Source organism: Triturus cristatus, chromosome 4_1 (assembly GCF_964204655.1).
Source record: "Triturus cristatus chromosome 4_1, aTriCri1.1, whole genome shotgun sequence".
Classification (NCBI taxonomy): domain Eukaryota; kingdom Metazoa; phylum Chordata; class Amphibia; order Caudata; family Salamandridae; genus Triturus; species Triturus cristatus.
The window spans coordinates 453,317,678-453,343,914 of NC_140585.1; the positions used below are offsets into that span (position 1 = coordinate 453,317,678).

Here is a 26,237-nt window from a genome sequence, read left to right on the forward strand (position 1 = left end):
CAATTGGTTCATCCAAGATCAGAAGGTTAAATGAAACATACCGGTCCTTATTTAAATAGCAGTTCTAAATCAAGAGATAAAACCTGCAAACAATAATATTTTTCTGGTCTATACTTCCTCATCTTGCATTTTGTTAGGTACAAATTAAGCATCGCATACCACCACACTGGTGTTAGTTGTTTTTATTGATATCTGCACATTTACCACCAGCACTGAGAGGTGTTAAAGGGGAGTCGTGCATGCATGCTGTGATGCTGTTTCAATCTTAACAAAGATGGGGAAAATGTAATAAAAAACTACTTACACAATGTGTTGAAATGTGTTTTTATGCTTGACCTAAAAAGGGCGAAATCAAACAGAACTGCAAGAGAATCAGCGTGGGATCATGGGAAGAAATGGGTCTGTTACTGTGCATCCAGATCCCTCAGATCTCATCAGCAGGCCTGATGAGCAGGATCCTGATGAGTGGGGAAAGCTGAAGTGGCGTAGCGAGACCTATAACCACCTGGGGCGGTCTCTGTGTTTGCCGACCGCATTGAAGAGCAGGGGATGGGTGCTAATGATTGCCGCCCGAGACAGCAGGTAAGAGCTGGGGGAAGGCTACTGCCACCAAAACTCATGCCTCCCGGGTCAGACCCCCCCGACCCTCTCTTCTTACGCTACTGGAAAGCAGAGTGGCATGATGTGAACCTTACCTTAGAAGGGAACGAGCCATGAATCCTCGAGCCCGGCCTGAACTAGGCTTGAGGTCATTTCATAAACAGAGGCGGCTCTTCCGCTAAGCCGTAGGAGCGTTGCCCCACTGCTTTTCAGCAGTGAAAAATAAAATGATAGCGAGGGTTATTATCATTTGATTTTTCCACGCTCACTCAACCGAGCCGAGGGCAAGGCCACCGATTCTGGCACGACTCAGCTGCAGGAAGGAGGAGGAGTGGTGGCACTGCTTCAAGTGCCAATGACCATTTGACCAGCAGTCTAAGGCCAGCCAAATTGGAATATGCGACGTTACAACGCGATCAATTAGATCGCGGTACCTTACATCGCGGTTTTTACAATACAACGACTTACGCTAGAGGCGCTGGACTTAGGAATAGTATGATTTACTATTCCAACTCCAGTGTGTGTAACAGTAGGGAAGGTGTTGGAATAGTAAATCATACTATTCCTTAGTGTAGAGCGCCATCCAGCGGACGTTGTTGTAACGACTTGCGTTGTAATGACCGCAATGTAAATATATTGCGGGGTAACGACCGCGTTGTAAAGGTCGTTCGCCGCCAAATTGTAATGCGCACTTCGATCTCACCACCCGAGCTGTGCTGTACAGTTGGGTGGAGTGTAAGCACAGGGTCATAGACCCTTAGGGAGTGCCTAACTTGGGAGTTCATATCAATCATGGTGCTACTATGACCAGCGTCTGGATTGGTGTAGAGGAGCCTGTGGCATGCTGGAAGAGCACCGACGCTGCAGATGGCAGGTAAGCATTTTGTTAATTATTTTCCCCGCGCTGCCCTCCTGTGCTGACTCCCCGCACTGCCTCACCACTTTAATGCCCCAGCGACTGCCGCTCTTTATAACCACCAGCGAAAATTGACTCGAGATTAAATGTGACTTCTGCCGGGCCGTCAGCCTGATTCTATAAATACCAAGGCGTGGTGTAAAAGTGCTTGAAAAGAGATGTTATGCTAATGATTTTTCAAGCAGCATTACATCCCACTCCAAGCAAATTTGCCGTGTTTTCACTACTAGCATTGAACAGACCAAACCTACTCAACCCCCCACCAAAATCAAAACAAGCCACGTGTGAGCTGCTTATTGAGTCTGGCTCCAGCCGAGCTCTGCCCTTGCAGCAGTCACGACTGGGCAATTTCTGAGGCTCCATTCTATTGCCAATTTGCTAATTCACAGAGGTGTTGAGCTTCCAGAGAACACATTCCCTTTGTTAAATCGCAGGTTATTGCCCCCACCCACACATTCTGTTCAAGCTCCTTTGTAGGTATCACAATCATTTGGGCACTGCTAAAACACATTTAGCACATGTAAACCTAAAGCAAATGCAGTCTCGACCTTTACAACCACCATGGCCACTGGTCTGCTAGCTACCTGCTGCTACATCCGAGTCGGTTTTGGCTGGTGCCTGCTCAACGAGCCATGGGAGACCCTATAACACGGGCAGCCTGAACCCCGTTGGATAATCTGTGATCCCCTGGGGTAGCGCAAGGGGAGCGTGCTGGGGATGGTGAAACTTAACAAGGGATAAGTCGGGAGAGAGGAGTGGATGCTAGGTAGGGTGGTGCGTGGCATGGGATGAGACACTCTGATCAAGGGGTTTCTGCAAGGAGAGGCTGCTGGGGAAGGAGAGACTGCAAGATTTGAGACACTATGGTCAGGACTCTAGGACTAAGCAGTACCTGCTGCAAAAGTTGAGACTGAGCAGGTACCTAGGCACTCTGGAAAGAGGAGTGGCTGCTGGAAATGGTGAGGCTTGGAAGAGACTGAGGCACTCTGGTCTGGAGGCTGGGGAGAGATGTGGCTACTTGGGAAGGTGAGTGAGAAGGTGTGAGAGAGTCTGGCTAGGACTGTAGTGAAAAGGGGCTTCTACTGGTGGGAACTGAGATATGGTGTCAGGGGCTGGGAGCAAGGCAGCGTTAAGCCACTTTGAGTGGCTTCATGCTGCCTTGTAAATAAGGCAAAACCCCTATCGCCATAGGAACGTCATAAAAGTGACGTTCCTGTGGCAATAGGGGCTTGTACATATACTCCTGAGAGAATAACAAGTGGCGGTAGTCACTCATCCTGGAAAACCCTTTTTCGGCCTTGCTTGTGTTTGAGCTCTGACCCCTGGTTAAGCTTTTCCTAAGAATTCTCTGGCTTGCTCCTCTCTACTTCACCTGTAGTTGCAGTGATTTGGTGGAGCACAGGTCTATCTGCTGTAGTCAGCCTTTGTCTGAAGCCTTTGTCTTGAAAAATAAGATGTACTGCTCGTGGTGTCCTGCATGCGTGGGAGGGTGAATTGTAATGTGGATTGAATGCAACTTTTTTGTTGAGGACATTTAGAGAATGTTGTGCATTCACAGTTGGCCCTTTAGATGATACACAGTTTTGTGCTTTTTAAATAGGAAGGGGAGTAGACAAATGCACAGTTCACACGTCTAGGCCAGCTCTGCAATTAAAAATAAAACAGTCCCTGGGATCTAGAAGCACCCTTCCAGTGAATGTCCTCATTGTTTTGGATGTGCATGCAGTCTTCATGAGTATGACATGTAGTGCCCTGTGTGGACTGGCAGGTGTCAGTTGCTGTCCAGCCTCGCGACAGGACTTGAATGCGTTTGTTCTCTACCGGCTCAGACCACAAAATGTTTTGACCATCTGTTGGTCGTAAGATTTTAGAAAGGGCTCACGTTAAGCTGGCATTTCATGCCTTATTATCGCACACTTACAGGTCGGGTAAATCCATGCCACATTTAAACAGAAGAAACACCAGCATAACAATCATTGGCAATGCCAAAATGTCTGGCATGTAGCCGAAAGTGCCTCTTCATTTACTGATGAGTTTAGGCATTCACTGCTTCATTGGACTCTGTCACTCATCATTGCAGTCACATATCCATTCATCCACCCACTAACTTGTTATTACATTCACCCACTCACCTATCCACAAAAAACACACAGAAACTCAACAATCATATGCAATATAAATCAAAGGAATGCATAAGAGTGAAAATGAAAATGTTACCAAAGAGCATGGCAGGCATTTGCTTCCAATTAAGAAAAAAACAAAAATGAAACCCAGCATAGAAGGGTCATCATGTAAGGGTATTGTGTATAGAGGTGCATTGCTTTGCTAATCAAAGATGGCTGACATGTTGCTTCTAAATGTGAAGGTTATCCTGGTATGTTAAAACAACTTTACATCATGGGCAAACCTTTTAAGATGCCTCCCGTATAGAATCAGTGATCATGCGTTATGCAAGGGAATTTGGATGAAATGGGCATCAAACGAGTGGACTGGGAGCAATATTGAGGTAACTCCCAAGTACTATAGAAATAAAAATAAAACAATGCAAAAAAGAGGTAAGAAAGAATAAAGGGGGACATATAAAAAGAGAAAGTGACTGGTACACATACATTGACACTAAAGCACATTCAGTATTAGGCGAATGTGCACATATAACGAGGCAAAATGCCCTTACTAAGACGACAATAGAGCCAATGGATGGAATGGTCTCATCCATTGGCCCATGAGAAAATGTGGTAAGGAGGGGGATACAGAATGTAAATGACACTCAAGCAGACCAGTGGCTAAATAGGATTGACATAAAGTCCCTCTTTCTATGTATATGAATATGTTTTATTACAAAAGGCCTAATAGGTGAAGCTGTCAGGCAGGATCTGAAGAGTACTTTAATGCACAGACAACTTAATGCTTCAGATAAAATTTCAAGCATGTATAAAATTACAGTTGATAAAACAGAATGCAAGTCCTCTTATGAAGCCTTACAAGGCTAAAATAAAAATCATCCACACCCAGGGTTTGTCAGAGGTGGGTAACAAATATCAAAACCCTTGCCTACTACAGTAAGCTGCCAAATTCCATGGAACAATTGTCCACTTAACAGGATTTTACACACTTTAATAAAGGCCAACTGTCTTTAACATATGCTATTCGCTGGAAATAAATCAGCCCGGCTGCCTTTGTCATAGTTTTTTGTAAAAAACAGATCAGATGACAAAAGGCATCTGATATAGCATTTTCTAATTAACCAATCAGGCATAATGTTGTTATCATTGACTGCTCACTATACTCTGACCAACTGCATTGTGCATAAGGTTTGCTATAAGGCAACCACCAGGCACACGTTTAAAACTGCAAATATGTAAAAAAAGAAAATGACACAAAACATGAAACAACCTCTCCTAAGTGCAATTCTTCTACCATGAGGGTTTATCAGAGGGTATACCAACAGAAAGACCATTACCTACCTTGGTAATTTGTGAGATTACATGTAAATACATGTGCAGAGGCTTTACTACAGCAGTAAACCCATCCACCCTAAAAGGCCTATTAGCTTTAACACACACGTTTCACGAAAAAAATAGTTGGGCCTATTGCATTTATCATAACCTTTCATAATATACATTTCTGACCTATGGAATCGGACATAACATTTCCCAATGAATTTGGCCTTTGTTATTGGCTTGTCAAAATAACCAGCTGAGGCTGACATTACGGAGCATGAGCTATTTCACCAGGCTACAGTCGTAAATTACAAATATGTACATAATTGTATCTCGAAAAACAATATTAAAGTCCTCCTTTGCGGACAAGGAATATAACAGGACACATGTCAGGGTTTTGTCAGATGGGGAATTAATATAAAATCACTTGGTTGCTAAGGCAATCTGTAAGGTTTATTGTAGCAGAATGCCTCTTTACGGGCATGTGACATAACTTGAATAAATGAACCAATCAGGCGTAAAGCTTTTAGAATTGGCTTGTCGCAATAACCATCTCAGGCTTACTGTATTGAACATAAGTTTGAGCATAGGTTTTCCTACAAGGCAACCATTGGCATAGAGTCATAAAATTGCAAATATGTACAAAATCATAGTTTATTTTTATTTTATTTGGTTCTATCTTTATTGCAAGCGAAACCATCCATACATTACAAGTGTTATTCATACAAAGCAAACAAAACATTTTTTCTCCCCAGACACACAACAATATCTGATGATTATGATGAGTTATTTCCTTCTGCAGATTGTGTTTTCATTAGTTGCCTGTTGGTTACCTACATTTATATTTTCCCATTTCAAGCGCTGTTGTAACTGATATTTGTTTGTGCAGATATTCTGTGTGCATTTGCACATATGTATTTGCTTGAGTATGTATGTGTGTAGTTGTGTTAATGTCTGCATGTAACTATGCATTCCTGGTCCCTGAATTTGAGCATGATGGGTCTAATGTACAAATGGATCTTGTGCTCAGAAAGCCTACGATTTACAGACCATAAGTCACAATGGATCATTGGGACATTGCAATTCAAAAACATCTCTCCGAGTCACAATTAACACTGTGACCCATTTCAAATTGTTAGGAAAAGCTAGTTTGAAATGGGTGACTCTTGTCCTAATGATCCACAATGTAATTTAAAAATGGTTTGCCAACCTTTAGTTGGGTACCAACACTGCAAGAGGGATGCTAGTACAACTTTTTAACTATGGGCGGTGGGGATCACAGCTCCAGCCAATAGGAGTTGCATGATGCCAAATTTGTGTTTTTTTTTAACTTTGTTTATTGGCATTTTCGAAATGACCAGCAATTACCACATAGCATAGGCACTGAATCATTCAAATATACCTATCTAATACAATATTGTACACAGTTGTTGGTATTCCACACAGCAACTGTGAGAAGTTTGTCTAGTATATGCTGACCACTAGTTATAGTGGGCACCTTGCACCAGTCCAAACGACTCTTATTGATGATTAGGTTAAAGACAACCTTTATTGAAAGCTATCCTAGTGGTAGCTATGGAGAGCAGCCTTCAGGCTAAGTCTCGAAGGAATGTAAAGCAGCTTGGTTTACCAGATTATAACCTCCTGAATGACCAAATGAAAGGAGAACCACACAAGATATCTATAAAATATATGTATTTATTACTGAACATGCTCTACTAACCTCTTTATGAGATTAGAGCACAAGGTACACAATTTTAAAGCACTAGAACGACAGTAAATATCACAATACACAGCGGGCTCCAGGGGGAGACCGAACCATATACTAAGAAAGTGGTATAACAACCATGACTTGACTAGACACAGTGCCTACAGCACGTAGAATCACTGGGACCCCAAGGAACCACCCAAGGTAGTAACACAGGGGACCCATGGGGGACGCGTGCAGTGTGATAACACAGCCGCGAGCTCTGTAAAACTCCATGGGAAAGTCGCGGTTGGAATTTTAAAGTTTAAGGACACTTAGGAGAGGACTTCAAGCAAACCCTTAGGAACATAGAAGGTTCTAAGGGCAGCACCCTTGAGAGTACCGAGGTACCCGTGTTACCAATCCCAGGAGAGCCAGGTGCATAGGGGTCAAGTGGTGTCCGAAACGCTCCTTGATTTCAATGGCGTGATGCGAAGAAGTGCTGCTGCCGGGAAGATGAGAATTGTCCGGTGTGATCCAAGCCTGGATTGGAGCTGAGAAGAACCTGAAAGCAGAGGGGACAGAATCTGGGTCACTTCAGGGTGAGCAGGGGCTCGGTAGACGAATGCCCACCGATGTCGGGTGTTTCAGGTGAGAAGAGGTGAAGCTTGACTCTGCAGCCACGGGGACCAGGAGACGTCGCTGATGACCAAAGACCGCAGGCGAGCTGTCCCACGAAGGATGTCGAGTGCTGGGGGGTCAGTATCCAGATTTTAGATCAACAAGTCTAGGCAAATGCAACCCACATGGTTAGAGAAAAGATGCTTCGGTGAGGACCAGCAAGGTCCTGGGGACTCCCCAAGTGATGGAGAGTCAGGGCACATCTGGAGAAACCAGGGAAGCCCATTGAAAGTTAAAGATCCCTTCTGAGGGACCCACAGGTTGACGGACCAGGGATCGTGAAGGAGACTTCAAGAGGAATCACAAAACACCAGCCCACGGAACACTTGTGGAGTGTAGGCTGGTAATCTTCAGTGGAATCAGTGCTCGGGGTCTGGGCTACAAGTAGCCCAAAGCACAGCCTCAGGGACTGCCAAAAAGCATATGCTGGTGTAAATGTGCACGGTGTCCAGGGGTACGGGTTACATGGTCCCCACGAGTGCTGCGGGTCTCAGGTCTGCTGAAAGCAGTAGTCAACCTCAGGGAAGCTTGGGAACCCACCTCCTTTGTTGCTAAATCTTCGGAGTCCTTCAGGAGTTGCGTAGATGCAAACCAGTCAGATGCATTTTAGGTGCTTGCCTTGCAGGGGAGAAACTCCTTTACTTTAAGGGAGATTCTTCAGTCATCCAACGAAGTGTAGATAGTCGAAGTACTTGGTTTCTGTAGCAGAGTTTCGTCCAGGTAAATCTAAAGTCCTGTAGCCAGGGGTTCCTACTTTATAACCAAGAAAGGGGTGGTAGAAACTCTGGGGACCAACCTATGGGAGGGTCAGGACAGAGGGGTGGCTACACCCCTTGTCCTTTGTCCAGTTTTGCGCCAGATCAGGAGCAAATGGCTCCTGCAACCGGTTTGAGCTGGACTATGCACAGGGACACCATATGTGCCCCACGTGCAGACATCAAAGCACTCTTGGAGTGCACCCACCCAGTCCCAATACACTAAAGCCTGTCTGGGAGGTGGTCACACCTCCCTGTGATAAGAAACCTATTGTCCAGCAGCAGGAGGGCAGACTCATGTCTGTGGCTGGCAGCATCCATCTTGTGATGCCAGTGTCAAGAAAGCTGGGACCGTGTGTACCGGTGTTGTCATATTTCTCCCTCTAGTAGGGTGGAATCATACATTCCACACCAGTTACTGGTAAATGTATGACATTGTTCTGCATTCTGTCCATCAATAGTTCTTTTTGCATTTGTCACCCCGAGTGGGACGGGTATGCTCAGACGTGAGTCCCGTGCTCTCCATGCCACTGGAATAAAGCTATCCTGGCTGAAGAGGGGTGAAACCCCAAAACCGGTCCTAGGATGCTTGTTTCCTGTCCAGGGAGGACCTGGCCTGGCAGTTCCGGCTGGACTGTTCCCATTGGGCACAGGGTCAAGACTGATTTGCATATGGCTAGGTCCAAACCGGAATGGCATGGTGAGCAAAAAAACGATGGATTTAGGCCCAGATCTCTGTACTGGGGTGAATGTGTGACATTGTTCTGCATTCTGTCCATCAATAGTTCTTTTTGCATTTGTCACCCCGAGTGGGACGGGTATGCTCAGACGTGAGTCCCATGCTCTCCATGCCACTGGAATAAAGCTATTCTGGTTGAATAGGGGTGAAACCCCGAAACCGGTCCTAGGATGCTTGTTTCCTGTCCAGGGAGGACCTGGCCTGGCAGTTCGGGCTGAACTGTTCCCATTGGGTACAGGGTCAAGACTGATTTGCATATGGCCAGGTCTAAACTGGGGTGGCATGGTGAGCAAAAGAATGATGGATTTAACTCAGATCTCTTGACTGGGGGTGAATGTTTTGATTTGTTCTGCATTCCGTCCATCAATTGTGTGTCTTTTGCTTTCTCACCGTAAGTGCGCCAGGTATGCCCAGACATGGGTCCTGGGCTCACTGTGCCACTGGAATCAAGCTATCCTGGCTGAAGAGGGGTGAAACCCCGAAACCGGTCATAGGATGCTTTTTTCCGGTCTAGGGAGGACCTGGCTTGGCAGTTCGGGATGGACTGTTCCCATGAGGCACAGGGTCAAGACTGATTTGCATATGGCCAGGTCTAAACTGGGGTGGCATGGTGACCAAAAGAATGATGGATTTAACCCAGATCTCTTGACTGGGGGTGAATGTTTTGATTTGTTCTGCATTCCGTCCATCAATTGTGTGTCTTTTGCTTTCTCGCCCTAAGTGTGCCAGGTATGCCCAGACGTGGGTCCTGGGCTCACTGTGCCACTGGAATCAAGCTATCCTGGCTGAAGAGGGGTGAAACCCCGAAACCGGTCCTAGGATGCTTTTTTCCGGTCCAGGGAGGACCTGGCTTGGCAGTTCGGGCTGGACTGTTCCCATGAGGCACAGGGTCAAGACTGATTTGCATATGGCCAGGTCTAAACTGGGGTGGCATGGTGAGCAAAAGAATGATGGATTTAACCCAGATCTCTTGACTGGGGGTGAATGTTTTGATTTGTTTTGCATTCCGTCCATCAATTGTGTGTCTTTTGCTTTCTCATCTTACGTTGCTAGTCATGATGGACAGTCAATATCAGTGCAAAGAGCAGGTCCTGCTGCAGCTTCACATTGCTGGTCATCTCGGGTGGGTGATTCTCAGCGCAAAGAAGTCACTTTGTGTTCGTGAGGAGACCAAACTTCAAGATTCTCATCTTTTTTTCGGGAGGAGCACTCACTGATGCCAGCTAAGCGCCCATGCCCTGGAGGGCACCTCTTGGGGACGAGCACTCACTTCAGCAGAGGCTAGAGGCAGGGCTCAGGTATGTTTAGGCAGGTCCGGTTGGTACTGGTCAACTGGGCAGCTCTAGGAAAGCCTCTGGAGGCTTGTTGTTCCTGAACTTCACACACGATGTCCGTCAACTGACCCTTGGAGTCCCTTTGACACCAGTATCAAGGCAAGCAGGTCCAATCTTTCATCTTTAGACAGCAATGAAGTCCTTTCAGCAGCAGAGTATTCCTTCTGGCAGCAGGTTGGTTGTTCTTCGAATCTTCCACACGTACAGGAATGTTCTTAGTGGTTCTGAAGGTCCCATTTTTGCACCTGGTGTCAGCCTTTGTGTGGGGGAATTCCCTATTCCTACCCCCAAAACTGGGTATGGTTAGTTCTTCCTCATCCTCTGGTCCTGGCTGTAAACTGTCTAGGGTGACAAAAGGCAGGAAAGGCCTGGTATAAGGTTACTTTGTGTGTGCTGTAGTCAGGGCCCTCGGAAATGTAATCAGGGCAGAGGGCAGATCTTCCTCAGCCATACTGTCAGAAAGACCCTCTCCCCGGACACTTAGGTTTCCTTTGTGTCCCTGTCTGGAAATGCCCACACCTGAGCTATTCACAGTCATGTAACCCAGGACACTGGCAAAAGGCACAGTTGTTTGGGACAATAAAATGCCAACTTTCTAAAACTAGCATTTTCAGACTAGTAACTAAAAATCTGACTTTACCACTAAGGGGAATTTTGAATTACAATTAATTTGAGTGTAAGCAGCATAACTCTACCTGCTCCCAGTGTGAAGTTAGCACATATTAAATGTAATAAGGTAAACCAGGGTTAGCCTATTCGAGATATGTCTTACAACTGTGAAAACGACTTTAAGAGGCTTTTTTTTTTATTAAGACAGACAAAACATAAACATACCATGCACCCTGCCAACGAGTATAACACCCACATATAAGGACAAGCAACAGAAAGGTGACCAGTCAACCTTTGCAAAGGGCCTTCCACTGCATGGCAATACATGTAGCTGCATGTTTTAGTAACTTTTGAACCATTAGAACTAGATACAATTTTTTTTGTTAAAATCTGCAGATTATCCAGAAGATGATGGATTATGTGTCAAATGCAGCACATGTATGATTATGCGAAAAACACTATGGCCACACAATCGGATAATACCAGTGGCTTTGAATATATGTAAAGAGTAAATGCCTTACCAGGTATTGCAGTCTATCTTTACAGACTCTCCTTGTTTGTATTCATTTCCATTGTGGAAGCAGGGACATTTTTCTGGAACAATGCATTTGTTTTTGTGTCGCACCTGGAAATTGAATACACACAGATATAAGCATTAAATTAAATAAAAGTAATGTTTTAGGGCGCTGTTATGTTGCTATTACTATCACACGTAGTGACATTGCAGTGCTGATTGGCATCACTTATACCTCTTGGATACACCTGGCACACTAATGAGGTCCAATGTGAGTTACTTCCCTGGGAAGCAGAAGAACCCTCTACAGAAGGTGAACCCTAAAGATTCCCAGGCCAGCAAATCATGCTTGTGTGAAGGTTGCCACACTGATCCAAAGATGCAAAAGGAAACTGTACAGACCACGTTATTATTGGTACCAACCAACGGATGACATTTTTGAAAATATAGCACAATAAATTTAAAAGAATCAATACATGTTTTTTATTTAATAAGATGTTTCTGTGTTTGTGTAATTGGTTTTCTCTGTGCTCGCTAAAACATATAAATATATTTTTTATTACACATTTTGCCTACATGACGTTTTAGAGAACTGCTCATGTATTCTAACAATGGAGACATTTAAAGGAGGTTATCCGTGGCAAGGGTGTGAAAATCACTATGAATGGCTAGTTACAGTAACAGATCACGCCCACCAATGAGGAACAGGGAAAGCAGTTTTGCATACTATGGAGAAATGCATCTGTTGAGATCGAGTGTGAATTCACACGATGCACCAGAACCTCGCACTTCCTGGTGCCAACATGATCACGGTACACCATTTTGTGGACTCCTCAGCCCGTCATCTATTTTTATGCTTCCTATTAGCCCTGCAGGTCTGATGTATCTGGAGGATTTCTAACACTACACCTTTTGGAGCTGCTGCACAGCTGATGAGCAAACTATCAACATATAGGAAGGAACTGGGCTCTCCCAGAGCTAAATTTGAGCCAGTTGTGGCTGGTGGAGTCCACCGGCACCGATTTTATTTTCCTCGTCAGATTTTGATGCAGAGCAAGAGATAGAAAACAAAAACAAAAGAGGGGAAGAAGATGGAAGTGAAAGACTGGAAAAGAGTGACAAAGAAAGAAAAAGGGGTGAAAAAGAACTGGAAATAGTGAGACAAAGGAGAAAGGAATGTACAGTGGATGAAAGAGGCATGAGGTGGAATCAAGACTACAGAGCATTGGTGTTCAGCACCCTGACATTCAATAGCAAAACCAATGAACGTCTAAGCAAAACCTTGGCCCAAGGCACTTTTTCTTTTACAAATTAAGCACTGGCTTACCCCCAGTGGATTTTAGGTCAAGCCTACAAGACATCACAGCTGAAGAGGAGCTCATGTCAGCTTATCAAGAACTTCCAGCGGGCTTAAAGCCTGTTTTTTGCTACCCAGTCGTTGGTTGGCTCTATTGCCACCCTCATTTACTTCCTTCTTATTTGAAAACCTACCTTGTCCATCATGTGTTTGTCCCTCACCTAGAGCATCTCATCTTTACATGTGTCCTTCCACTGCTCCCTTTAAGGGAACTATTGTTTCTTTTTGCTAAAGCACACCATGAGAGTATATGTGTTATCCAGTTCTACTTCATGTGCTTCTCGCCACCCTCCAAGCTATTTTCTCACATCCATATGCTTCCCTCATGCTTGAGCTTTGTGTTGCTCTTTCCTGCCCACGTGCTTCTCTTTTTTCTCTCACTCTATGTTGCGCTTGCTCACTTGTGTGCTTCTCCCCAGTCCTGTGTTGCTCTCCTTGTTGTGTTTCTTTCCCTTCCCCTGCCCACTCCTTGCTGCTTGCCATCCATAACAGCTCCCCCTTTGCCCCCCACCCTGCAGTTGTATATATATATTTTTTTTACATTTATTATATTTTTGTGATCTATTTCCGATCTGTAAATAAAACAAAAACAAGGCACTTGCGTCATTGTGAAAGCGTGCAGGTGTGGTCACCCATGTGCACTCACGTAATGAGAGTTCTGCACGCATATATCATCGCGTATTCGTGCACAAACAATATTACACAGCTAGCAGCAGCTATGTAAATGCGCCTTTTTTCTCATTTAGTTCTTGCTGTACGGTATACAGCGTAAATACAAGGCATTGGGAGATACCTGTTGTTCACCAACTGTCTTTGTAAACACTTTTTAAGTTGTTACTGAACCAAAGCTTTACCTGTATAGATGCCCTAATTCTCAACTCATATGCTTGATCTGTGATTGACAGGCGCTCTATAACATTGAGGCGTCATTGGTAAAGGTTCAAGTAATACCGGCTTCACTGGTAACAAGCATTGGTAAATGCATTAGGTTTCGTCTATATGATTAATAATAAGCTGTTTTTTGTTTTAAGTTGTAGCTTGTTGAGTAGTTGTACAATAGGAGGCACTGAAAGCCTGTTAAAGTGTTATGACTTGTTTATGTACAAAAAGGCAATATATTGTGCTATTACTAGTGTCATAGAGCGGGTAAGTAATAACAACATTTTGAAAAATGAAATGAAAGAGGAAAAATAGACTTAATTGATGTTATAGCTATATTATGTGTTTAGAGTAGTTCTGACAACTTTTTGACCCAATGCCACTGCACCTGCTGAACCATTCAAATCATTCCTCTAGTGCCTGCATGATAACTGCATTTGTGACTGCCTGTTTGGTAATAAAATATGGCAATATTTGGTGTTTAGAGGAGTTATGACAACTTTTGGCCCCGGTGCCACTGCATCTGCAGTCAAATCATGACCCAATTGCCTGTAAGGAAACTGCACTTGTGTCTGCCTGTTAAGTAGTGAAATATTGCAATATTTAGGGGTCTATTAGCATGGCGGTCGGAAAATCACTTCGAACGCCATGGTAGCGGGAAAACACCGCCCGCCAAGACCGCGGGAAAACCGCCGGTCCAATTATTATGCTCCGCAGTGGAAATCCGACCACGGCGGTCGGATAGCGGCGGTTAACATTGTGGCGGGCGGTGCTGCCAGCAGCACCGCCGCGATGTCCAAACAAGCATGTTCTGCATATCCCTGCACTGTGTTGCAGGCACTACACAGTGCCTGCCACCTGGTACAGGGACATAAAGGAAAGTACCATGGGTACCCCCCCAGTGCACCCACACCCCCCCCAACACATTGGGGGTCCGCAATAGACCCCTGGAGACATTCTCTGCATGCCTTTCCATGGCGGTTCCACAGCCGCAGACAGCTGGCTACCGCAGGCATCATAATTGTGCCGGCGATGCTTGGCCCTGATCCGCCACAATTGTAGCGGTCCAGCTCCGCATGCCAGGTAAGCGGGTGGATTGCAACCGGCGGAACAGTGGTGGGCGGAAATTCACACCGCTGCGGTCACGACCGCAATGCTAATCGGACCGGCGGTGTTCAGGGCTTCGATGGCGGGCAGATGTCCGCCGGCGGTTGCTACCGCCCGCCCGGCGGAGGATATCGGCCCTCCATCCTAATGGACCCCTTGGTGTTTAAAGGGGTCCTTAGAGCTTTGGGCCCCGATGACACTGCACTGGCCGCACCATTCAAATCAAGCCTCTTTTACTATAAGATAAATGCAATTGTGTCTGCCTGTATAGTAGTAAAATATAGCAATATTAGGTGTTTAGAGGCGTTATGACAACTTTTGGGCCTGGTGCCACTTCATCTGCTGCACCATTCAAACCATGACTCTGTTGTCTGCAAGGTAACTGCACTTGTCACTGCCTGTTGAGTAGTAAAATATAGCAATATTAGGTGTTTAGTGATGTGCCTAGAGCTGATAGTCCTGCTGCACCATTCAAATCATGACCCTATTGCCTGCTAGATAAATGCACATGTGACTGTCTTGTTTAGTAGTCAAATTTAGCAATAATCATGGTTTAGTGGGGTCCCTAGAGCATTTGTCCCCAGTACCAGTGCACCTGCTGCTCCATTCAAATCAAGTCCTTTTTAACTGGAAGTAACTGCAATTGTGACTGCCTGTTTAGTAGTCACATATAGCAGTGTTATATGTTTAGAGGAGTTCTGACAACTTTTGGGCCCGGTGTTACTGCACCTGCTGCACCATTTACATCATGACCCTGTTGTCTGCAAGGTAACTGCACTTGTAGCTGCCTGTTTAGTTGTAAAATATAGTATAGCTCTTGTATATTAACTTTATTTTTAATGTGCAATGTTTATTACAACATTTAGAATTTGACCAAGCAGTTTAAGTTGAAAAAATCAATCCAATAATGCCTACAAAGTGCAAAGAAAGGTACTGAGGCATGAATAGGAAATGCCACAAACGTTCTAAGGCTAAAACATCTGCTTTACACAACTATGGACCTGATTAGTATGCGGACGGATACGGCTCCGACCATTGGTCGGAGCCATTCCGACCGCATCCTAATCCTCCTGTTGATCCATGCACCCCGTGGCAGGCACCTTGAAGTGCCTGCCATGGGATGGGGGGGGCAGGGATGAACTGCACCTCTGCTCCTTGCAATGAGAGCATGCATTTCATTAGAAATGCATGCTCCCATTGTAAAGAATCGGATTGCGACCAATCCTAATTGGTTTGGGACCGTTGACAGGAGGTCGGTCGGTCCTACTTCCAGAACATAGTTGGACGGACTCTGGTCCGTCCAACATGGTAATCAGACCCTAAGTAATAAAACTCAAGCATTCCTGCAAAGTTAGAAGCTGTCTGCTTTTCTGTGGAAAGAGATCTTATCTTGACAGTGAATGGGGCTTAAACAGTGTGAGCAGCTTTGGTAGAAGTATCGTAAATGCTGCAGCCAGAGGAAGTTAACAAGCAAAAAAGTTCCACACAAAAGTGAATGAACACAGCAATTCGGCAATGGGAACTGATAAGAGACCTCTTTTAAGATATAGAAAACAGAAGAGATTTCACAAGCATAGCGCAATTGCTGTGCAGGCGAAACCTAAAACTTTTGGGGCAGGTTTACAAAATAGTGACGCATCTGTAGAGATGAGTCACTTTCCCTGCGCATCCTGAGAAACCCTTTGCGCCACCATGGAGGAGCCGTATTCACAATATGGTGCAAGGATTGACAGATGCGTCAGAATGTTGGGCCAAAAGTCAAGCATTGCTGGAGTCGTGTCACAAGCATGACACAACTCCAGCAATGCATTTTGAGGACTATTCCCACTACGCTGCGTCACTCCTTACGCCTGCTTCAAGCAGGCGCAAGGTTTTGATGCAGTGGCATCCTAGAAGTGACACTGCGTCACTTTTACGAAGGTTTCCTGCGTGGAAACGCCCACCCTGCATACATCATACCTGACACAGGTATAATGTGACGCAGGGCTTTACAACGTGATGCATCTCGCTAGATGCGTCATGTTGTAAATTGGCCACATTTTTTACGCCGCCGCTGTGTCACAAAAGTGACTCAACGGCAGCGCAAAAGTGTCTCTGTCCCTTACTTTTGTCACTGGCCCTCCCAGCATTATGAGCTTCATACTTGCAGATGCAGTATGGCGTTCTTTGTTACCCCCTGTTGGAAGTGTAATACGGCCTCGCTTCACCGTAAGCCTCTCCCTCCCAGGCGCCGTGGGTTAAAGTGGCCCAAATGCGACGGAAATGTCTCTATTCATCTCTCCATGCTAAGAAATGCAAGGGTTACATGTGGCTTGAACCATAATAAACAACTGTGCCTAAGAAAGCAAAATGTAGCAGAAATATTGACATAGAAATGGGTCTAAGATCTATACTTTATTCCACAGATACTTACATATTTTCTTTTACGTTTAAAGCTGGACAAAGCCATTTTATGTTTTTAAGTAACCAAACGTTCTCACTGAATGCAGAAACAACATGCACACAATGGAGCTGAGTAGTGCAAGATGTGATACTGTTTATTTAGATTTTTTCATTATTAATAGTCTATTGGAAACATATGAAACAGGTTTTTTTAAAGAGTGATTAGATCAGTAAAGTAAAGCATTGCTCCTTTACATTAAGAAATTTCAGGTACAGTTTTAAATACTAAAAGGTTTTTAATATAGAAAACGAATTAAACAAAATAATGTACAGTTTACTAGTTTTAATGTTTAATATTGTTTAGGACTTCAGTAGAAACCGATTACCGAATGAACCTTAACTTAATTATGCACAGCTAAGCTCTGTTGCGCCATCAAAGTGCAGAGCCGACCGAGGTACACCAGGCAGACTGAAGTCTATGCACCTTACTTAAGGGGACTCACAACACTAAAGCCAGGTGCAGATGATATCTGGCCTAGATCCCGAATATTCGTTTGCAGAGTCCTCAAGTGTTACTCTTAGCAGGTGAATGAATGAATGAAAAAATAGCTTATTAGTCAATAAAAACCATAAACCTTCCAAAGGAAATACATTAAGAAACTTATACCTAAAAAGATCTAAAAACGTATTATCAATCAGTGTCAAACCATATAAATTCTTATTTGGAACACAAAGACAAGATTTACTACCCATCCTATTTAGAAATTGCAAATCAACATGCCCACATACAAAGATCAGAATGAGAGGCATAAAAGCCTAAACAGTCAATTAAAACCATAGACCTCGCAAGATCATACATACCGCAACATGTACGTACAGAACTAAAAGTGGTTGTTGATCATAAACCAACATTTTTATATCTTGATTGGGGAGCACTTATAAAATTTACTATACTACCGATTGTGAGTTTGCGGCTAAAGTGCCGATGTGCAAGGTTAGGATGCGGCTAAAATGCCAATGTACGAGGCTAAGATGGCAAATAAAGAGTAACTATGTAATGTGGAAATGTATACACATTTCGAGGCCATGTTGATCTCTTACTTACAACACTTAGGGGGTGATTACGATGACGGACGAACTTGAGTACGTCTGCCATCATCTGGCTGCAGCACCCGCCGCAATGGCAAAAATGCATGTTGTGCATTTCCCTGCACTACGTGGCAGGCACCATGCGGTGCCTGCCACCTGGTGCAGGGAGCTGTAGGGGGGAACCTAGGTGCCCCCCAGGTGCACAATTGCATTGCTCCTGTACAAGGAGGGCCCTCAACGGGCCCCAAAAAGTCAATCTCCGACAACCTTTGAATGACAGAAGAATCGCCATTCAAAGGCTGGCGGAATGCAGCATCCTAATGTGGCGGACGGGGTCTGCTAGGCACCGCCACCATTCTAGGTATTCTGGCTAGGACCAACAGGCAATCGTAACGATTGCCTGTGTCGGACCCATGGTGGACAGGCTTTCCGTCCGCCAGCACTCCGCTCTCCATCCTTATCTGGCTGGTGGTGAATGGCCGCACAATGGCGGTGAACCCGCCACTGGCTGGCTGCTGGTGGCGGGTTCACCGCTATCATATTCAGGCCCTTAGATGGCACCCCTGGCGGGGAGGTATAGACCCTGAACCCTAAATACCTCTCAGTGGAGAGCTCGGAGCCGCTTGCATGAGCTGTAAATGCTTCAGCAAGAGAATCCACCTCAGAGGAAGCCCTACTCCAGACTCATTCATTTGATGGGAAGAGCAGTTTTGGACACATTGGACAGTTAGTTGCTCCATTACTTTTCCAAGTCACAAGTCTACATTAGTTAAAATATGATGTCATTTTATTCATTTCACATATAGATTTACATGATTGTTTCCAGGACGTCAGTTTTCAGTGTCATTCCAGTCACAATTTGGATGACACCACTTCCTGTGATGTCACCAGATATACCAATGAGTTCTCACTTCTAGGACTTTTCCAACTTTAAGAGCTCTGCATCTATTGGGGTCTTCCAGACAGTCTCTGGCTCCCTCTTCCTGTCGTGCACAGCACATAGAAGTGAGGTTTAAAATGTGCCACGTGCACATTATGTCCACCCCCTGGTTCCCATTGAGTCTTAATATAAACAGAGGCCTAGTCAAACCCATTCCATCACTTATATCAGAACATGGAAGCCTTTACGCAGCTCTGGAATTTCTACGGTAGGCTGACAGGGGGTTCCCAAGGGGGGTTTGGGGGGCAGCCGAACCCGGTGAGGTCTGCCCCCGGGCAGATTGGGAGGGGGTGGGGCGAGCCGAATAGCTGCCATTTTTAGGGGTTTTGGGCCACATTGGGAATAGCCCAATTGTAGCCCAATTTTAGAAGATAGCCCAAGGGTTTAAGGGCTTGTTTCGCGCTCTCCCAGCCACCATTTTCGGTTTGGTGACCTGGTGGCTGGGAGGGCTGTAGTTTTTTTTAGCGTTTTCCCTCCCACCCACCCTCGTTTTCGGGGTTTTGGGGTGTTTTTTCTTTGAGGTTTTGTGTTTTTTCCCATAGGCGGTTATTGGAACAGGTACATAGGGGTTTTGGCTACGTTGTATATTCGTCGCTTGGAACAGGTGCTGGTGGGGTTGTTGAAAGTTTGCCAAGATTGGCTGAAGTTTTTAGTTAAGTGTTGGTAGTTTGTGAGCAGAGGCAGGGAAAGGGTAAACAGGTAGGCTAAGTTTAGACTAGATGTTTGTTAGTTACAGTTGCACAAAGGCGGGTTGGGGTCATTGGAGGACAGGATTTGGAAATGCAATATTGTGTAAGATTGATTAATATGGTTGTTATGTAATGTTATTTTGTATTCGGCAGGGTGGGGGATTTGATGTGGGGATCGTAGGGGTGGGGGGGAACAGGGGGCCACGTAACTCATGTATAGTGAGGTTTTATTTTTGGAAGGCAGTTGCCAGTGTTGATAAATTGTGATATGCACCTGTTTCAATAAAGCGTCCTTTTACACACACAAAAAATGGGTCTCTGTTTGGCTTGCCCCCCTCCCTCCCAACATTGCACCATTTACCCCATTCTACTTGCGGTCTCCTGCAGCGTGGTGCTGGTGTGAATATTTTTGCCAGGGCTGATTAGCCCCCTGGTGGACACGTGGCATCAGCAAGAGCAAAAAGGGGCTAGAGAGTCTCTAAAGAAATGCTTAAGTGCACGTCCCACGGTCGACTTGCTGGATATATGCAAAATGAGGAACATGGGTGGGCTGAAAACGTTCTGTAATACTCACAAGATAAAATAAAGGTATGTGCACTCACTTGTTTGTAACAGAAACATAAATCATGAAATTGTCTTGCTTAGCTAGGGTTTTATGTTCTTTAATTGTGCTAAATTAAACCTAACACGTCTCGCTTTTATTCTAACAGTTCTAATAAAGGCTTCTGTAGAAAACTACCTAAAAGCCACAGGCTCGCTGGAACAGAGCACGCTAGTACTGGTGAGCGACAGCCACAACCTTTAGAAGCACTTTGCTGCCACCTAGTAGTGAATAGGCGGCATTGCATACTATGTTCCTGCTTCTCATCAATGGTGTTGCTGATCTGAAAATATTTAATTTATTATAGCAATGAAAAAGAAAGTATATTTCACAGATTATAAAACAAAAACTGCAGTGTAACATTACAATTCCATTTTCACTGCCTTATCCTTACGTCCCAAAGTACAGCTTGGGAAATTAATGTCTTTGGTTAAAGGTGAAATGTCCGCCACTAAGAGAATATCTGTGTAGCTATGCCCCATGGGGAGGTATTAAGAAGGTGCAGTAAATATCTAAAAGCGCTTGACTTGAAAATGAGGCATAACATGCAGAATTCTACACATCTCCTGCCATTGCATCCTGTCACACGTACACTTGCAGGACGCGGACTACATGCTTCTGAGCCAACCCGCCAGAGTAAGCTTGGCACAAAGGTTCATATTTTACCAGTCTCTTCCTACTCGTCGAAACAGAAAATATTTTTATGTGGGGAAATGCTGTTCCATACAGCCTGTGAACATTTAGGGTGGGTAGTGCTTTTCACATTCAAGCCCTCATTTATGGGTTTTGGCGTAGGACAGCGGAGCAAGTATCTTTGCTGCGCGCCTCTACGTCAAAGTGTAAGAGCAGGAATGGACTTTATTTATCCAATAAGATGCCTACCGGTGTTTCCCCCCTGCACTGGTGCTGTTTCGTCAGCCTAGCGCCAATGCAGGCACCCTTGCACCATGGTGCAAGGGTCCCTGTGTTGTCGGCAGGATTGTTTTTGTGCCGGACGGGGGAGCCTCCTGCACATAAACAATCTATAGAGGTGTTTTTCTCTCTCTATGCAGCACACATGGAAAGAGGAATTAAAGAAGAGAAATAAAGTTATTTCTCCTCATTATGCCTCACTTCTGGAGGCATAAGGTTTTGTCGAATCCCCAGGTTTACATGGCTTTGTAAATCTGTGGAAGCATTAAAATACATGGTTGTTGAGTGGGAGCACCCACCACAACGCCCATGGAACGCCTCCAGCGCGTAAGGCAACGCAGCGATTTATGCAGCCTTGTCTTACTCCATATCTATGAGGCCATCTAAAGCCAAACAAAATGGTTTTTAGTGGCCTCATAGACATGATTTCAAGTTTGCGCCGCTGGAGCATCACAAAAAGTGATTGATGCTCTGGACGTGCAAGGTGCTCATAAATAAGCCCTTGAGTTTTCACACTTACTCCTACACTTGTAGCACTAAACTTAAGAGTGCAGACTCGGTGTAATAAACCTTTGCCATGTAACACGGTAAACACAAGCTATGACTTTGTTATATTCACTGCATCCCCAGAGTCCACCTCACTGCCTTCTCATAGCAACACCCATCAGCCCATTTCTCACCCTAGCTGTAAATGTGCAAAAAAAGGTTTGTAACAGAGGAACACAGTACATTACCTTCCTCTTCCATCTTCCTCGTCACAGTCCTGACCTTTGAGCAGTATTTGTTCTAGGCTCAGTATTTGCCAATAGAAAACAATTCTCACCCAAAATCTTGATCTGGCAAAAAATTACTGTCACCTGACCAATAAAGGGGGGGGGGGGGCAACAGATGGGGGGCAAGCTCAATCCACATCCTGTTTTTTCTTCTGTGTCCGGATGCAAGGTAGTCATAGAAGTAAGTCATTTTTATTTATGTGTATCATATGTTTTGTTTGGACTGCAATAGCATCCGTACATCTTTATGTTTTTCATATTCCTTCTGCACTGCTGCTCCTACACTGAGCGATTAGGAGCGGTGGTTACAGATTATCATTGCATTTCAGGGTCTGTCTAATGGCTGATGCTATGCTGTCTTTTACATGCCGCCGCTCCTACACTGAGTGATTAGGAGGGGTGACTTAATTGACCTTGTTTTGTTTTGTGGCGCGGCCCACTCTAGAAGCCAGATGGTTCCCTCATTTTTAGGTCGAGCATTCAAGACCTCTTGTATATACTTTAGTATATACTTATATACTTTAGTATATACTTATGTGTGTATGTACTTTGTGGGCTTTGGAGATCAGCCCTAGGACTTGTCTGCTTCCACTTAGGGACTTTTGTTCTGTTCAACTGCCTCTATATAACTGTCTTGATAGAAAACGACCAGCAGAGGTCAGTAAAATACCAGAATCACTTTAGCATTCTCTAGATTCCAGTCCATAGAAATTGTCTTCCACGAGCACCCGTAGACAATAATATTTTTTTCAAATCTTGTATTTTCAGTGATATGACCACCGAAGGCCCTAATTTTATATTAAAAACAGAGCTTTAGACCATACCATTTCCCGCCGAAAGGCAAAATGTGTCTCTATGTGCTCCCATACCTGGCGTGTCATGCCGTTTGGTGCTTACTTTCGCTCCATGTTAAAGAACAGTAGATGTTTCAGCATCCAGGTTAATGTGCTGCATAGCTAAATACATAAAAGGTCCCAAAGGCAAGACTGATTGCATTGCAAATGCTTGTTTTTGTTGCCACTTCTTTCTCAAGCTGCCGGGCGGCTTCTGTTTTTCCGCGAGGCAGCTGGGGATGCTAGGCAGCAATATAGGGGAAGGAAGGAGCCTTCTGTAGTGCTCTGCATTACTAGTTCCATGGGCTGTTGCTTAGCAGCAGTAAAACACTTAAGTATATGAGGCAACCAGCTTTTTCTCTCCATGTTTGGTGATTACTGACATGGAGGGAAAGTGTACTGAAAAGCGGAGGCATTCGTCTGAGTCTGGCTCAGAATTGGAAGTTTTGTCAGAGTCAGCCTACTCGTTTAAGCCTGTTGGAATAAACCTGGATGTCCGTCAGGCTATGATAAATAAAGCTATGGATACAGCTTTTGCAACAAGATAGGGTCTGGCACTTAAGATCCCTAAGCTCTCCTCCCAGCCTGACCCAGAATCTGGTAGTTCAGATGAGGAACAGAGGGGATGCTTTATAAAAGGAGCTCAGTTAAAGGAGAAAATGACCAACTTGAAGTATAATTTGGCCTTTCCTATGGTTATCCCTCCTTATGAGTTGGTTTTTTTTCTCGCAATACTGTTGGAAGGAGTGCTAAAGCTTTTCCGATCCATAAGGCTATATGTGGACTTTTATCTAGGAATGGTCTGAAGTTGAAAATCAGGGTTCCCTCAATTTCGCTCTAAGAAGTATCCACTCAGCAATTTTCATAATGAGTTCACCCCTAAGGTGAAAGTGGACTCTCCTACGGCAGGCCTGGCTTCCAGTGGCTTCATCATCTCTGAAGATGCCTCTTCAAGTGACCAGGTTGATATAAAGTTAGACAGTGTGGACAAGGGCACCTATTCAGCCTCGAAACTTTCACTCAGGGCAAGGGCTTATGCCACTTATGTTGTTCAGTCCCTTCTGTATGACTTTCAAGCCTTGTCTGAGGCGATTCAGCAGGGAATTATATTAATTCTAGACTGTCTATTATGGAGCAACAGGTTTGCTTTCTGTCGGACATTACCTTTAAGTCTCTGTCAGTGTCAGCAGCCATGTGTTGTTCTATTGTCTTGGCTAGGCACCACATGTGGATGAGGTCATGGAGGTGGAGACTTTACAAAAAGCACTCCTTTCTCGGCTGCCTTTTGATGGAGTTAAACTATTTGGCCCTCAACTAGAGGAATTATTTAAGCTGCTAACTCCCCTGGGGTTGGTGGAAAAGAAGGAATTGGGGTGCATACTCATCCCTTTCCAGTTCTTCCCAGCAGATTTGGACATGTATTCCTTTCTCCAGGTCCCCCCTGCACAGAAGCATCATCACCCCGAGGAACATGACCCTGTCTTCGGCAAAATACAGGTAAGTGCTTTGGTAAAATTTACCCATTACCAAGACTGCCCACATATGGGTTGGACTGTGGCAATGGCATTTTTCCACAAATATCATGCATATGTGTGCATTCGACACATATGCCGTTGGAATGCACACACATGCAAGAATATATATTGAAATACATTGCCCACTGTTGGAAGACTTCCACAGCCACACCACCGGCCCCTCAGGAAAATTGTAATACAGCAGTCAGAAGACCACAGGCGCAGAGGTCTCCTAGCAGTCACGGATGCGATCCTTCAGAGGTCAGACCGCCAAACTCGTAATAATGCCCTAAATCTTGTCTCCAACTTTAGGGTCAGGTGAACCTACAGCTTTCTGTCAGCGGGGCCCCTGTTGGCTCCACCAACAGAAAGTTTGACGAACCGCTGACGGTCAAACTAATGGCATCACACCGCCCACCCGCCTTATTTAGAGCTGATGGACTGGTCTCTTTTTTTCTGTCACCAACATGGAAAATCTGGTGGTGAGAAACAGCAAAATAAAAAATATTACATTCCACACCAAGGGGTTAAACTCCCTGGGAGTGTGAGTCAGTATTTGTTTTTGAAACAAAAACTTTAGGAGTTTGTGTCTGAAAAATAAAAAGTTTGTTGGCCAGCAGCCAAATGGGATGGCGGACACCCACCAAACATTTGCTTTCTTTAGAGGAACCAAACGTTTGGTAGCTCTGAAGATACAGAGTTCAACACGGAGCAAGTGATGATCTATACATTTGGAGAGTATCAGTCTGTCAGGGTGATGGATGTAATGTCCTCCACCATTCTGATGAAAGCAGGCGAGCCACCAAACCATCACAAAACTGAGGTAACACCACTGGGCCAACATTTGTGGATATAAAGACACAAGCAGTTATTGCATAGTTGGTTGATAAGGGGTAGAATAGGAAGAATAGTAGATCAAATAGAGAAAATCTATCCAACATAAAGCTTGTGTAAAGAACACAAGAAGGGAGTCATGCATTCAGTGTGGACCGACTGTCTTCTTGAACCTTTGGCTAAAAAAGCCCTTAATGCTGGGCACACCAACAGTCCAGCTTGGTCAAAAGAGTTTTAGTTTCGAAAACAACAAGCTCAAAACGTAATCAGCCTCATTCTGTGTGCTCCTTAATTCAAATGAGTACCAAACAGATTCCTTATCGTCTTTCCCTAAGTGGCCATCTTATGTGTGTCTCCCAGTTTACCCATTTGTCATGCAAAGAGATGAAATCCTCACTGCTGCAGGCGAAAGGCCTTAATTGAACCCACAGCCTTCAATTTAATCTGAGCAAGTCTTGAGTGTCTTTGCCCTGATTATGTGTCAGAGACATGACTGTGTTGGATTGAGATTCAGCAAAAGGATTCTACCATGGCAAAAACAGTTTCCCCGCAAGCTTCAATGTCCATTTAGATGACTATTTAATTGCTGCAATGAGAAAATCCGGTCGCTCAAAAATATGGATTTAGCAAGTGGTATTAGAGTAAAATACACCTATTTACATTTTGTAGTTAAATCACAGTTTCATAAACGCATTTCTTTACGCTATCACTGGATTACTGCAGCTACATAGGGCCATATTTTTCACAATGTGCACCCACATTGCATGCTTCCTGCACAGATCGGGCGTTTATGCAAGGCTCCAAAGAACAGCAGTGACTTCAGTGTATGAGCTAAATCAGCGAGTTACAGCATGCTTTCAAGATAGCACAGAAGAGAAACACAGAGCTATGTGTAGGTAACACTACTCAGTCACTCAGACCGGGGAGGGGAGGTGGGGATTCACTCTACGACCTCTCTAGTACCCGAGTTCAGTTGCTGGCAGGGGTTGTGAGGAGTCACTTAGGCCTCTCTTTGGGAGGGGACCATCAACCCCTTCATGGAAGGGTACAGT

General features: G+C 44.7%; 1 protein-coding gene across 1 annotated transcript in view; it reads right to left on the minus strand.

The window, feature by feature from the left end:
• VWF (von Willebrand factor) overlaps nucleotides 1-26,237 on the minus strand; it is a 1,048,714-nt gene that overhangs the window by 602,464 nt on the left and 420,013 nt on the right. The window contains exon 19 of the mRNA XM_085652611.1: nucleotides 11,283-11,386. Coding sequence (XP_085508737.1) covers nucleotides 11,283-11,386 — 104 coding nt within the window. The remainder of the gene's footprint in view (nucleotides 1-11,282; nucleotides 11,387-26,237) is intronic.